The sequence below is a fragment of the Coturnix japonica genome, chromosome 7 (genome assembly GCF_054131305.1).
Source record: "Coturnix japonica strain WE chromosome 7, WE-NBRP24, whole genome shotgun sequence".
Lineage (NCBI taxonomy): Eukaryota > Metazoa > Chordata > Aves > Galliformes > Phasianidae > Coturnix > Coturnix japonica.
The window spans coordinates 17761865-17774413 of record NC_140669.1 but is presented as its reverse complement, the minus strand read 5'-3'; the positions used below and the strand labels follow the sequence as shown (position 1 = coordinate 17774413).

Here is a 12549-nt window from a genome sequence, read left to right as displayed (position 1 = left end):
AAATTGAAAAAATCATACCTGTTGTATCATTCTAAATAGAACACAAATTCATTTGGCGTTTCAAGCATCTTTGGAAGAGAGCAGTGCTAGGTGTGGGATGGGACAGCAGGAACATAAGACTGGAAGGAGGAAGAGAGTGAGACAAAACAGTTTGGTAAATGACCTCAGGAGATCTGAGGGGGAGGTGATGTAGGGCAGATATGCCAGCCTGGGCATTCAGTGGGACCGAGGGGGCGGTACAGGCAAGGGATGTAAATGCTAACTAGGTTGGATAATGCTGTCTGGGAAATGATGTTGTGGATCTGGAGCAAGACTTACACCTTTATGCTTGGCGGTGGTGCTGGTTTGGTGTGTTTACTTTGTTAAATTAAGTTAGCAAAGCTACAGGATCAAACTGGTAATTGTACACAGCCCTCCAGTCCACCTGTTGGCTAATAGAAAATGCTACATTGGATGGAATGTTTATAACAGTTACAATATAACAGTATAACATATAACAGTGTAACCATGTAACATATAGCAGTTACCAACTGTTCGGAGTCAAACTTGAACTTTGTTATTTGTTTATAATGTTACTTATATATTTTTTAAAGCAATTTAAATCAGATTGTTGCCAATCACTTAAATAATGGCCAAAAAAAAAAAAAAAAAGGTAACCTTGTAGCTTTTAGAAACAGAGGGAATAATACAGTGGTAATGTGATGTCTACTCCAAATGGAGAAGGAGATTGTAAGAGTAAACTGGTAAGTGTAGGTATACTTTGGCCAGCTTCAGTGCTACTGTTTCAAATGATTATTCATGTTTGCCTGGGTACTTAACGTCTTGCTAGGCATCCCAAGGCCATCCATTGAAAAAGCTGAAACTGTTCATGGTTAGGCAATCTTCCTGAAACCATAACTTGAATTTTGATTGTGTGGCTTTACTGAGTGTCAATAAACTTGAATGATCAACGTAAGAATTGTATTTCAGAGGACATACGAACCAACTGCTTGAGTCTTTGCTTGGCAAGGTTTCGAGGTGCAGGTGTCAGTAACACTGCAGTGCCTTTCTCCCAACTCATTAAATGTTACTTTAACTGCTTTCATAGGTTATGCTTCTCCACAAATATTGCATTAGAATTTAAAAGTGATGTTGAAATTGTTTCCATTCTAACAAGTTGGGAACCCTTCAAGGCAGTTGTTGATTTTACTGTTTAATTGTGTTTGTAACATTATGTTTTTTGATTGTGCAGAAACAAATCTTTCTACTAGAAATGAATATAGGTGTGGATGTCTTTGGGCTTTGTTCTATGACTTGACAGTAGAGACTTGTGCAAGCAAAACTTCCTCAAGAGTTTTCCCTTAAAAAAAAATACCATTCTGCTAAAATGAGTGTAGTTTATAAGGAGGGTTTTTTAAGTACTTCTAAGACTTTGAATTGTGAGATGACCATTGTTTTCTGCGATAATGCTGTTTTCTGTGACAGCAGTATCTTTTAGCCAGAGATTGAGTTTTGCATTCCAAAAGTGATTCATTTTCCTGGTGTAATGAATGCAATTTGTTTTGTCTCAAAATAAATAAATAAATGAAATTTTATATGTGTATATGTATATACATATATATATATTTGTTCTTTAAGGACCAAGCATGTATTTGAAAATTTCCAGGTACCTATCTTTGCACCTTAATTAAAGTAGTCCTTAAAAATTCAGCACTTTGTGAGAATTTATTTGGATTCAAATTATTTTTATTCATTGCGAAGAGGACTTGAATGTAAAAGAAATTGTCCTTCAGATCAGTGGAGTTTTTTTCTTTTTTTTTTTCTTTTTTTTTTCCTCACTATTCATTAGCTTTACTGGGTCCAGAAGGCATCAATGGTAGGTTAACCAGTTAACCTTTTGGAGATATAATAAGATAAAAGTCTTTCAAATTCACTTGATTTTCTACGGTGTTGAGACAATAACTTGTGTTTGCTTAAGCATCTCTGTTAGAAATGAGTTGAGCCCAAGAGCAGTTGGCTATGCTAGAGCTGGAAGGTTGGCCAGTGTGACCTCCAGAGGTCCCTTCCAACCCATTCTGTCAACCTTGAGAAATGGAAGTTCATTCAGTCTGCAGGTAGCTGTCAGTAAGTAGGTGCTGCTGTTGCTGCCAGCTGGAACTGGGTAACATCATCAAAGCAGCCTGGGGCAGTATGTGGTACAAACAACTATCTTACCAACCTATGATTATTGTTATAGCTTGTAATGTTGTAAAAGGTAGATCAGAATCATTTGATTAACTTCTGCTAAGATCTTTACTGAATTTTACATAGCTCCTATGTTTTGTTCTTTAGTACTAATGTTTCATATCAGCTTAGTCAGATAGCTTAATGTCAGAGTCCTCAGTGCCGCTCCTTCTTTCTGCAAATGAACTTGTTCCTGGGAATTGCCATGCTATTTGAAGGTATGTTGGAAGTTAAATATTTATACAGTCCAACAGCGCTAAGGAAGGTAAACAAAAGTTATCTACACTTCATGTTAAATACGTGTTTTCAGTAGAGTTTTGAGGTGCTTTTTTGTAATGCTTATTAATAGCCCAGAGTACATTTGACACAATTATCATCATCCTGACTTTTAACAGAAAAAAAAATTTAGAAGAAATACCGTTGTGGGTTTTTTGTTTGTTTGCTTGCTTGTTTGTTTTTGTCTAGTTGATCTCTTCTTTCCCACTTATAATTTTACTATCTCTGCTTCACAGTGCCTTTTAGATAGTAAGCTTAGAATTTCTTTTGTTCCTAATGTGTTTGATTCAGTGACTAACCCCTGCCAGACACAGAGCAGGGATGAACTGAGTTTAGCTTTCTCATCAATCTTCTAAACTCTGTAACTTGTAATTTATGTTATTTATTATCCACATTTTAACTGTGTTTGATATTGCTTCTGCTGCTTGGCAGAGAACACCAAACAGTTCTGCATTTTTTATGTTACTGTCAACAACTTAAGCATTTTGTCTGGTAAAAGATAAATCCTGTGTTATGATTCCTCACGTACACAGTAAAAATGTCTGCCTTTTGCCCTTGACTATGGGTTTTTTAGTGTGCTCTTGCTTTTCTTTTTGTTATTTAAGCATTTGTCTTCCAGATGTATGTCACTGGTTTTGCTTTTCTTCTCTTTGTAAATTCATTCTATTTGTAAATTGAATTTTCCCTCAAAATGATTTATCTGAAGATAGATTTCATTACTTTTCTAAAACAGCTCTTTCTTAATTGTGGGATTATGAATTCTAGAATGTATGTCATGTTATGGTCATACACAGTTCCCATATGTCATTTTAAGAGGAAAGTATGATTTTTCTCTCTTAATAGTTTAGTCACAATTAATTTCAGATAGGTTTTTCTCAAGAAGCTGCTGTGGGGAAGTATTAATAGTCTTCATCTGCATTTGCATGTTTGTGCAATTATTACACTAAGTATAACAATGGTAAATATCACTCAAACCTATTTTCAAATTCTATGATTTGTTCCCCTCAGGTGACGAATTCTTACAACCCATCATCTTTGCATCAACTTGGGCAAATTCCATGAGACTCTTAAGTACAAAGCTATTACTTTTGAGTTAGAAAAACATTTCATGGTTTTTTGAACTTCCAGATGGGCAGCCTAAATCTTGTACTGTATGTCGTTGGGTCTTTTCAGGTGGTGTAACTTTATTCCCCCTGAATCTCCAGCACCTGGTGGCTGTTGCTGTAGGAGGTGGTCCTCCCTTTGCTGGTGAATGCAGATTACTGTCATCTTCATTTTTGTTTTTACTATTCATTTTTTATGATTAGTTTAGAATCTCTCTTACTACCATAATCTTTGGAAACACTGGTGGTTTTTTTTATTTTTATTTATTTATTTATATATTTATTTTGTGGGAGGGGTGAGGAAGAAACCAGAGTAGACAGGTCTCACTCCAAAGGGAAAACTGCTCCATGAAGCCCAATTGCTTCTACTGTTTACTGATCTGGGGAGCTAGGAGTGAACTAATTCAAAGAAGTCTATCAGCTTCTTTCTGGTAGTGGTAAAATAGGGCTTCTTGAATGGCTTTCTGTGTTTGTATTGCTTTTTTTCTGTAAGTTTTACAGAATAGGGGAGACCATCAGTGTAGCCATTGCCTATCTGTTGCCAGTTGTTGCCCTCTAGTGTCTGGATAATAGTCTGGAGGAGTCTGCTTGTTTATTTACCTGTATACAAGACCTAGGAAGAGCTTTTCAAGACTCGTTTCCCTTAGTAAGAGAGCCTTCCAGGAAACAAGACTTCTGAGAATGAGTTTTTTCTTTTGTCTACCAAGTGGTACTACTACATCTACTCTTGCTTGCTGAACTGCTACATTAAATCTATGGCTGTGTTTTGTATCACGCAGCAATTTGAGAACACTTCTCCAGCTTTAGTCTGGAGGTGCACCAGGAAGGGTGTCTGTGTGAATTTCTGTGTTATTATCAGTCACTTTTCAGTAATCTGTTTTTCTATGTCTGGATATTCTGCCATGTAGAGCTAACACCATATACTAGTGGATATAAATTCACTGGCAAAATGTTCATAATATGTAATTACAGTTAATTCTGTCATATTTACATGATTTTAGGTACCTATCTAGTGTGAAACTGCAGAAGTTGTAAAGCCTTGGTAGGCCAGTGTAAACTTCCTTTGCATCAGCACTACACATTCATAATTAGGGAGACTGTAGCTGCAGTCTGTAACTGGTTTTGTCTTGCAGGGATATTGAGGATAACACTCAGTGCCTGCAAAATCTTGAGCAGATAATCCTTGTTTTTCAGATAGCTGAACAGGGGGAATATGACTTATCTCTATCTTATGATTTTGAATATGATTAATGAACATGCTGACAAGTGAAATTAAGCATGTTACATGTAGCTCATTCTCCTTTCCTTGATTTGTCTTAATACTCATTATTCATTTGTGTTTATCTTTTAACAATTCAGAAATTCAGCTGGAGTGACTACTAAAAATAGTAATGTATGTAACAAGGCATTTCCTTTTCCTGGGAAACCACATGATTCTCTGGAAAATCAGAAATCTACATCTGGTGGATGCTCTGTAATTGGCAGATGGTTTGGGGGAAGGGAGAAACAAAGGATTCAGGAGAATGTAGTCCTAACAATTAACTCTATAGCAAAAAGATGATGATTTACAAAGCAGAAAGTGTTTAAGTGATTGTTTTGAAACTTCTGAGATGTTATTTTTATGTAACTGGAAAGTACATTGCAGCAGTATTCATTACATTGATGATTGTTTAGAAAATGGGATCTCTAGAAATACCACTTCAGTTTCCTTACTGATTTTTCTTTCAATTACATCATGTTTGGAATGGGCTGAGAAAGTACTAAGCTAGTTGTTGTTTTTTCTCACCCTTCTTAGGTTTTCAGTACTTACTCAAATGAAGATTATGATAGACGTAATGAAGAAGTTGACCCTGTGGCAGCCTCGGCTGAATATGAACTTGAGAAAAGGGTGGAAAAAATGGAAGTATTTCCTGTGGAAATTGAAAAAGGTGTGCATCAGACCTCCATATTAGAGATACAATGGAAAGAAAAGATAAAGCAACTGTAACCTGTATTTCTGCTGCAACTGGTTCTTGAATTTTTGAATGTAGGCTTACATTCATACATTAATGAGTGGCTGGTCCGCACTAGGATATATGCATATCCTATAATCTAATAGGAAGTCATAACTACAAAACAAAAAAGCTTTCAGCAGTATCTGGACTTGAAAAAAAATTAATGCATAATATATTTATGCATTAAATATATATTTATATTTATAAAATGCGTACGTATTTTTATCTTTTGCATGGAATGACCTGAAACACTTCAAAACCCCTCACTACTGCTTAGTGTTATATCATTTATTATGTGGCTAATATTAAAATATTTAATTCCTTAGGTGACAGCGGTCTGGGCATCAGTATTATTGGAATGGGAGTTGGTGCTGATCAGGGGCTGGAAAAACTGGGCATTTTTGTAAAAACAATAACAGATGGTGGGGCTGCTCAGAGAGATGGACGGTGAGTTTTCCACTGAATTGATTACAGTTTTTGCACATTTCTGACTGATCCCAGTCATTTTCATCTGATATGCTGTGAATAAAGCTACAAAAACTGACTTCAAGTGAATGAATGTGAATAAATTATGGTATGTTAAATTTTTAAAATGCAGTTATTTTGCTTGACATAGGACATTTATCAAAATGAGCTTTGGTTCTCTTACAGAATGTCTGAGAAAATCTTAGAAAATGTCCACATGTGCTACAAAATCAAGATGGCAATCCAGAACACCAGTCAGTGTGTGAATAGTATAAAAATGTCAAGGCAAACACTGTATATAATTTTTAATTGCTGATCAGCATAGTAATTGAGGTTCAGGAAATTAGCTTTAAGCAATGGAATGCTTGGGACTCTTAAGTTTCTTTTTATAGATACTAGGGAGTTTTAAGTGATATTTATCATGTCGGTAATCTATCTAGTCAAATATTTTTGTTGAACTGATAGCTAAAGTATTTATTTTTGCAGAATTCAAGTAAACGACCAGATTGTGGAAGTTGATGGTATAAGTCTAGTGGGAGTTACTCAGTTCTTTGCAGCCACTGTACTCAAAAACACCAAGGGCACAGTGAGGTATGTGTTGTTTTCTATCAGGTAACACCTTCTGTTTAATTGTAGCTTTTCATTAATGGAGAATATAAAACTATAGCTTGAAAATTTGATGGAAAAGTTGCTGAGGGCAATAGTATAACAAACTAACCACGTAAATATCTCTTAAGGTTTTGCTGCAAGGTAATTTTTTTTTCCTTTTGTAGGTTTCTGATTGGCAGAGAGAAGCCAGGGACTCAGAGTGAAGTAGCCCGCCTCATTAGTGAGACCTTAGAGCAGGAGAGATGTCTGTATGAGCAGCATTATGTTCATGATGATACAGAGCAGGTAAAACATCATACACACACATATATTTTAAAGTATATGACTACTTCTGCAAATGGGTTGAATGTTTTTGTGAATCAAATTGAATCAAATTGAAGAAGAAAAAGATAAAACAGGAAAGCTGATTAACAGAGAAAATAGAAAATTAATACATAACCTTTATCAAAGTATGCAGTTATAACTACTTGCTATATTCACCAATGATCCAAAAGATATTTTTATAAGTGAGCTGTGAATTTTGTTGTCCATGGCTCACTTAAATCTCTTGTGAGGAATTTTAATGAAAATATTTGCAGATCTCCTTTAAAAGTTATCACAGATAGAAGAAACTTAAAAGGAATAGTAACTAGTCAAGAAGTATTGCAGTTTTTTGCATTAATCACAGAAACATAGGTGTTGAAACGGGGACCTCTGGAGGTCATCAAGTCCAACCCCCTTCTAAAGCTGGTTCCCTGCAGCAGGTCATAGAATCATAGGTTGCACAGGTAGGCATCCAGATGGATCCTGCGCATCTCCACAGAAGGAGATTCCACAACTTCTCTAGACAGCCTGTTCCAGTGCTCCATTGCTCTGACAGTAAAGATGTTATTCCTTGTGTTGCTGTGGAACTTTCTGTGTTCTGATTTCTGCCCATCAGCCCTTGCTTGGGGGGAAGCTTGGATGCTGTGTGCTTATTGGACTGAACAGGCCCAGGTTTCTCAGCCTTTCCTCATATGAGAGTTGCTCTCAGGCCCTTTAATCATCTTTATCATCCTCCTCTGACTCTTCCTAGAATATGCCTGTCTTTGCATTATAAACTGTGTATGTTATTGTGTGTATGGGTGTCATGTTTTTCTATTTTATTTTCTTCAGGATGATGAGTATGATGATGATGATGATACATATGAATCGCATTTACATGAAAAATCTGTGGAAGTTTTTGATCTTCCTGAAAACGAAGATATCAGTTTACCCCTGGATATGGATTCAGCACAATCTCTTCTTAAATTTCAAGAGGTATAGTAGGGGCAGGATGTGTTTTTTTTAATATTCTTCATGATTTACTAAGGAGAATCTGAATATTGTATGATCTTCATATCTATTGTATGATCTTCATATCCCCATCATTGTAGTTTCAAGTTTATTTTCCACTGGCAGCAGTAAGTTTATCTTACAAATGTCCCTTTAAACATAGACCTCCCACATCCTGAGGGTTGCTGCAGTTGATGAAGTCTGTGGGTCTGTGTAAGTAGAAGTAGGGTTTTTTTGGTTGTTTTTTGTTGAGAAGGGAAAAGGCTGGAAGTAAAGAACTTATGAACCAGTAGGAGGTTCCATCATTTGATTCCCTACTTGGCACAATTGAAAAATTGGTTTCCTTTCTCCCAGTGGGTTTATTAAAGAGCTTATTGGCCTTATTCAGGGCTGTGGATTGTAGTCTGGGATTTAAGTGGGGCAGTGTTTGGCATTTAGGGGCCTCTGGGGCTTTTTTTGGTAGCTTTAAGTATTTGTGACTCACTCAGAAGAAGAAAAAAACACTGCAAAGAAGCTGTTTGGTCTCCGCTTGGCACTTTCAGAGGTTATTTGTATATGCTATTTTATAAAAGATCAATATTTGCAGACCTTCTCAAGTTTGCTCTCAGGATAATTCTGATGTTGAGAAAGTGGTCAGTACTTTGAAAATTCAAATAGAGAGCATTTACATTTTCTCTGCTAGAGGCATAGCTTCTACGTATGGCATCTTTAACAGTGTCATATTTACATGGGGTGCTATTGAATTCCCAGCTAGAATCATTACCACACTGTTCTTAACATAATTTCAGTTACTGATTTTAAGTTATGGATATATTTATTTTAATATTCAGTATATTACGCCTTACTGAAAAGTAAAAAGATTCCCCAGGGTAATAGATGGAAAGCAAAATATAAGAAACAACTGACAATTGTCAGAAAAAAAACCCTCTTACATTTTTACTTGATTCTATGTACAAGTTCTTGTTATAACTGCACTGTTGCCTTCTCATTTTCCTAGCTCATCAAAATATTATCTTAACCTCCACACTTACCTGAATGTTAAAAAACTCAACATTTTTTCTATACCATAGGTGATCATGTAGTTTATCTTCTTTTTTTTAAGTTCATGATAACTTCTTCTGTAGTTGACAAAGAAATAAACTGACTTCATGCAAGGGAGTTTAGACAAATACTTAAAACTTGCATTTCAAGCATCATTTCCTGTGTGCTTCTGCAAAGTTTCTATTTGTTTGTTTCAGCTGCAGTTAAAACATGCAGTAACAGTGGCTGAAGTGAATCAACTGAAGGAGAAGGTAAGTTTTCAAAGAATTGTGACTGGGTTGGATTGTTTTGTTTGCTTTTTACTTAAAATTTCTAGCAGCAAATTTTACTGAGAATAAGCTGAATGCAAAGGACAACAAGAGCCTCAGGCTCTTTGTATTGTGTTAAACAAGACCGGTATTTCTAAGCTGAAGAGCATCCTCAAATAGGGTCTGAGAAAAGTGCCATTTTAAAATGAATGCTTCATTATTACTGCTTCCATCAAACTGAATTTAGGTGGGTATTCTACGAAGGAAGATTGCAACAAAGTGTGAGAATATTTTCAGTGCAGAGAACCTGTTTTTTGAGTATGGATTTGGCATTTGTAGACAGTGGTTAATGCCTGACTTTCTGTTACCAGGAAGTTATTTCTGTTACGTTCGTTCCCATCTTAACCTCTCCTACATTTCTGACCACCTTCAAGGAGAGAGGTTTTTCCGGGTTTTTTTGTTTGGTTTTTTTTTCCCAGTGAGGATTGGTTCAACACTTCTGAGTTATCTGAGAGTTTCTTGTACTTTTTGCCACTTTTTCCACTGATGCAGATATGTACATGGTCTTTTTCTAGAAGTATTTGCTGTAGGTGAGCAGCTGCTTTTATTCCATTACCCTTCAATGTTTTCTTGACAAGAATTGTGTGCTCTAGGATGAGTCACACTGTGCCATTGAAAGAGGGATGCAGGAGATGGCAAGATAAAGCTTCAGATCGCAACAATCAGAATCACAGTTTTTACTGGAGTTTTTCCTGCACTTTGCAGAAGTTTAGAGCTCTAGGTCACAGAAGCTGAAACTTCTCTGTGTTCCTATGACAATTCTGATTTAGCTTTCTGATGGTATTCCTTCTTGCAGTATTCCTGATGTTTAGGCCACTGTTTTGCTAAAAAGCTCTTGAAAACATTGGTACTTTTTGCTTCATTTTTCTAATTCAGTTAATGTTTCGTCCTTTCAACATCTCTATTCCATCAGGAGGTGATCTTAACTGATTTCACAAGCAGCAGTTTCCTTAGGTCAAAGAAGGTGGACAAACCTAGAGAACTTTACACGGGTTGATATTCAGTTCTATAACATGACTGCTGTTAAGCTGAAAGGGACTTATTTATTTCCTTTGTTGAGAGATTGCTTACTTTTCTTATTAGTTATCAATCCAAGGATATATAATACTTTGTTAAGATGACCTTGTCTTATTAAAGTGGCAGGGAAGATCTACTGTTCTCATTAGCTATATTAATCATGATGTTAGTAACAAAGTAGTAGCACAGGGAGCTTGTCTTTATACTGTTTCAAATATATACAAGAACATTCACTGCCAAAAAGAGCGTTTTGGAGGGGAAATTGTAACTCCCACCATTGAGAATGCCACATCGATTTCTACAAAGAGTAAGAAATCAGTGATATTTAGTACTCAGAGTCACAGAGATAGTGAGTTATTTAACAAGTCAACATAAGCAACAGTAAATATTTTACTAACTTTAACTCTTTTAAAAAGAAGCAATACTAACGAGGAAGTAGTAAAGGACACCAGAGAGTTGAGTTCTAGAACTTACTCGGATTAGCAAGGTTTGGAGGAGCTAATACGATGTCTTTAAAACTTCTGTGTCTTGTTTTGATATTACTGATAAGTTGTTATTAGATGTTCTCTACTAAACATGTACTTTTTATTTCATCTTTTAGTTCACGTTACTTTATAAATTCTTAATCTTTTCAGTTAGAAGTTGTTGAAGCAGAAAAAAATGAATGGAAAATAAATAAAGCCCAACTTCAGCAAAACTTAGAGGAAAGCAAAGAGAAAATTAAGAAGTTGGAGACCTACTGGTTAGAAGCACAGAGTTTGTGCAAAACAGTAAATGAGCACCTTAAAGAAACTCAAGAACAATGTGACGCCCTTGAAAAGAAGTACAACAAAGCTAAGAAATTGCTCAAAGATTACCAACAAAAGTAAGTAGGTCTCCTTTTCTTGTATATTTTGTACATCGTGAGGAAAAACTAACACAAATATGTGAAAGGGTGATTTGCGTAATATGCTTTCTGTCACTTGGCAGTGGGCTGTACATGCTCAGTTCTTCCATACCTTCAGTCAGCTTCTGAAAAGGATTTTCAAGAGTTTTGCTGCTGCTTTTGAGTCTACCTTGCAGGAAAAAGTAGCTTTTATTTCTGTTCCCTTCTGGTAATCATTATTCATTTTTGTATAACCTATCAATGCAACTTCTTTAGGAGGAACCAAGTAGAAAATTAAAATGTTATTTACTTCTAAAAAAAAAAAAAAAAATTAAAAAAAATCTACCATACCTTTTGGAAGGAAAATGCTGTAGTACACGGCACACGTGTATGTTTGTGGAAGTAAGATCCAATTATTAGAGTTCGGCATATATTTCATGTGCAACATGCGTGCCATTTTTTAAAGTAAAGAGTCTCTTTTTCAGCCCAGAGTGAATTAGTGTCACAAGTGATTTATTCTGTGAAGAAAACAAATATTATATACACAAATATACGCATTGCTTTATGACAGTATGAGATTAGTGAATCTGACACATTACAGATTGCTTTTTCAATTTACTTACTAACAGAAAGATTTTTAGTAAGTGCAACTGGGCATATTTATTTTCTGTATTTTTCTACATTTCTACAAACTATAGTTTCATTTATATGTATGAATTTCTTTCAACAGAGAAATAGAGTTTATGAAAAAAGAGGAGGAACATTCAAGAGTACTTGAAGAGAGAGACCAGAAATATGCAGAACAGCTGAAGATGTATCAGGAAAAGGTAACACAGTGTTATATTTAAAAACAAACATCTGCATTCTTGAGGATTTGTGTCTCACTTCAACACTTTAATTCTTGCAGATTTCAGAGCTTGAAAATAAACTAATAGTATATGAGAAAATGCCATATATGTTTGGAAGTGGGAGTTTATTGGAAGATGGTTGTCAGAATGCAAGCCAGCATAATGAGCAGTCAAAGATGAGAGAAGAGAATGAAAAAGAAACAGAATCAGTACAAGGAAGACTAAATTCTTCAGAGATGTTAATTTCTGGTAAGTAGGTGCTGGATCTTTGATTTGCACTTAACAGAAGTTAGGGGGCATTAATATGTTTTTTGGCAATTTCTTTATTTAAAAAAATACAAAATCTTGCTGGATAAGTGGTCCTCCAACATTTTCAGGATTTCCTAAATGCTATGCAGAATATTGGGAAAGAGAGGGGAAGAAGACTTTACTTTTCCTCATATTCTCTTCTCTAGTAGTGAAGCCAATAATATTAACAAGGCTAAAATGTTGACATATCAGTAAATGTTTAAGACCAGTTCTGTTGAC

General features: G+C 35.6%; 2 protein-coding genes across 5 annotated transcripts in view; one reads left to right on the top strand and one right to left on the bottom strand.

Annotated features, from left to right (window-relative positions):
- LOC107316692 (neurabin-1-like) overlaps positions 1 to 12549 on the top strand; it is a 36878-nt gene that overhangs the window by 8396 nt on the left and 15933 nt on the right. For all 4 annotated transcript variants that reach the window (XM_085552487.1, XM_085552485.1, XM_032445827.2 and 1 more), the window contains exons 3-11: positions 5377 to 5509; positions 5902 to 6022; positions 6527 to 6631; positions 6814 to 6934; positions 7784 to 7927; positions 9181 to 9234; positions 10944 to 11173; positions 11904 to 12000; positions 12081 to 12270. In XM_085552487.1, the coding sequence (XP_085408613.1) occupies positions 5377 to 5509; positions 5902 to 6022; positions 6527 to 6631; positions 6814 to 6934; positions 7784 to 7927; positions 9181 to 9234; positions 10944 to 11173; positions 11904 to 12000; positions 12081 to 12270 (1195 nt within the window). The remainder of the gene's footprint in view (positions 1 to 5376; positions 5510 to 5901; positions 6023 to 6526; positions 6632 to 6813; positions 6935 to 7783; positions 7928 to 9180; positions 9235 to 10943; positions 11174 to 11903; positions 12001 to 12080; positions 12271 to 12549) is intronic.
- The window catches only part of PDK1 (pyruvate dehydrogenase kinase 1), a 29136-nt gene continuing 28111 nt past the window's right edge, over positions 11525 to 12549 (bottom strand). The window contains exon 13 of the transcript XR_014947965.1: positions 11525 to 11691. The gene's annotated coding sequence lies outside the window, so the exon portion shown is untranslated. The remainder of the gene's footprint in view (positions 11692 to 12549) is intronic.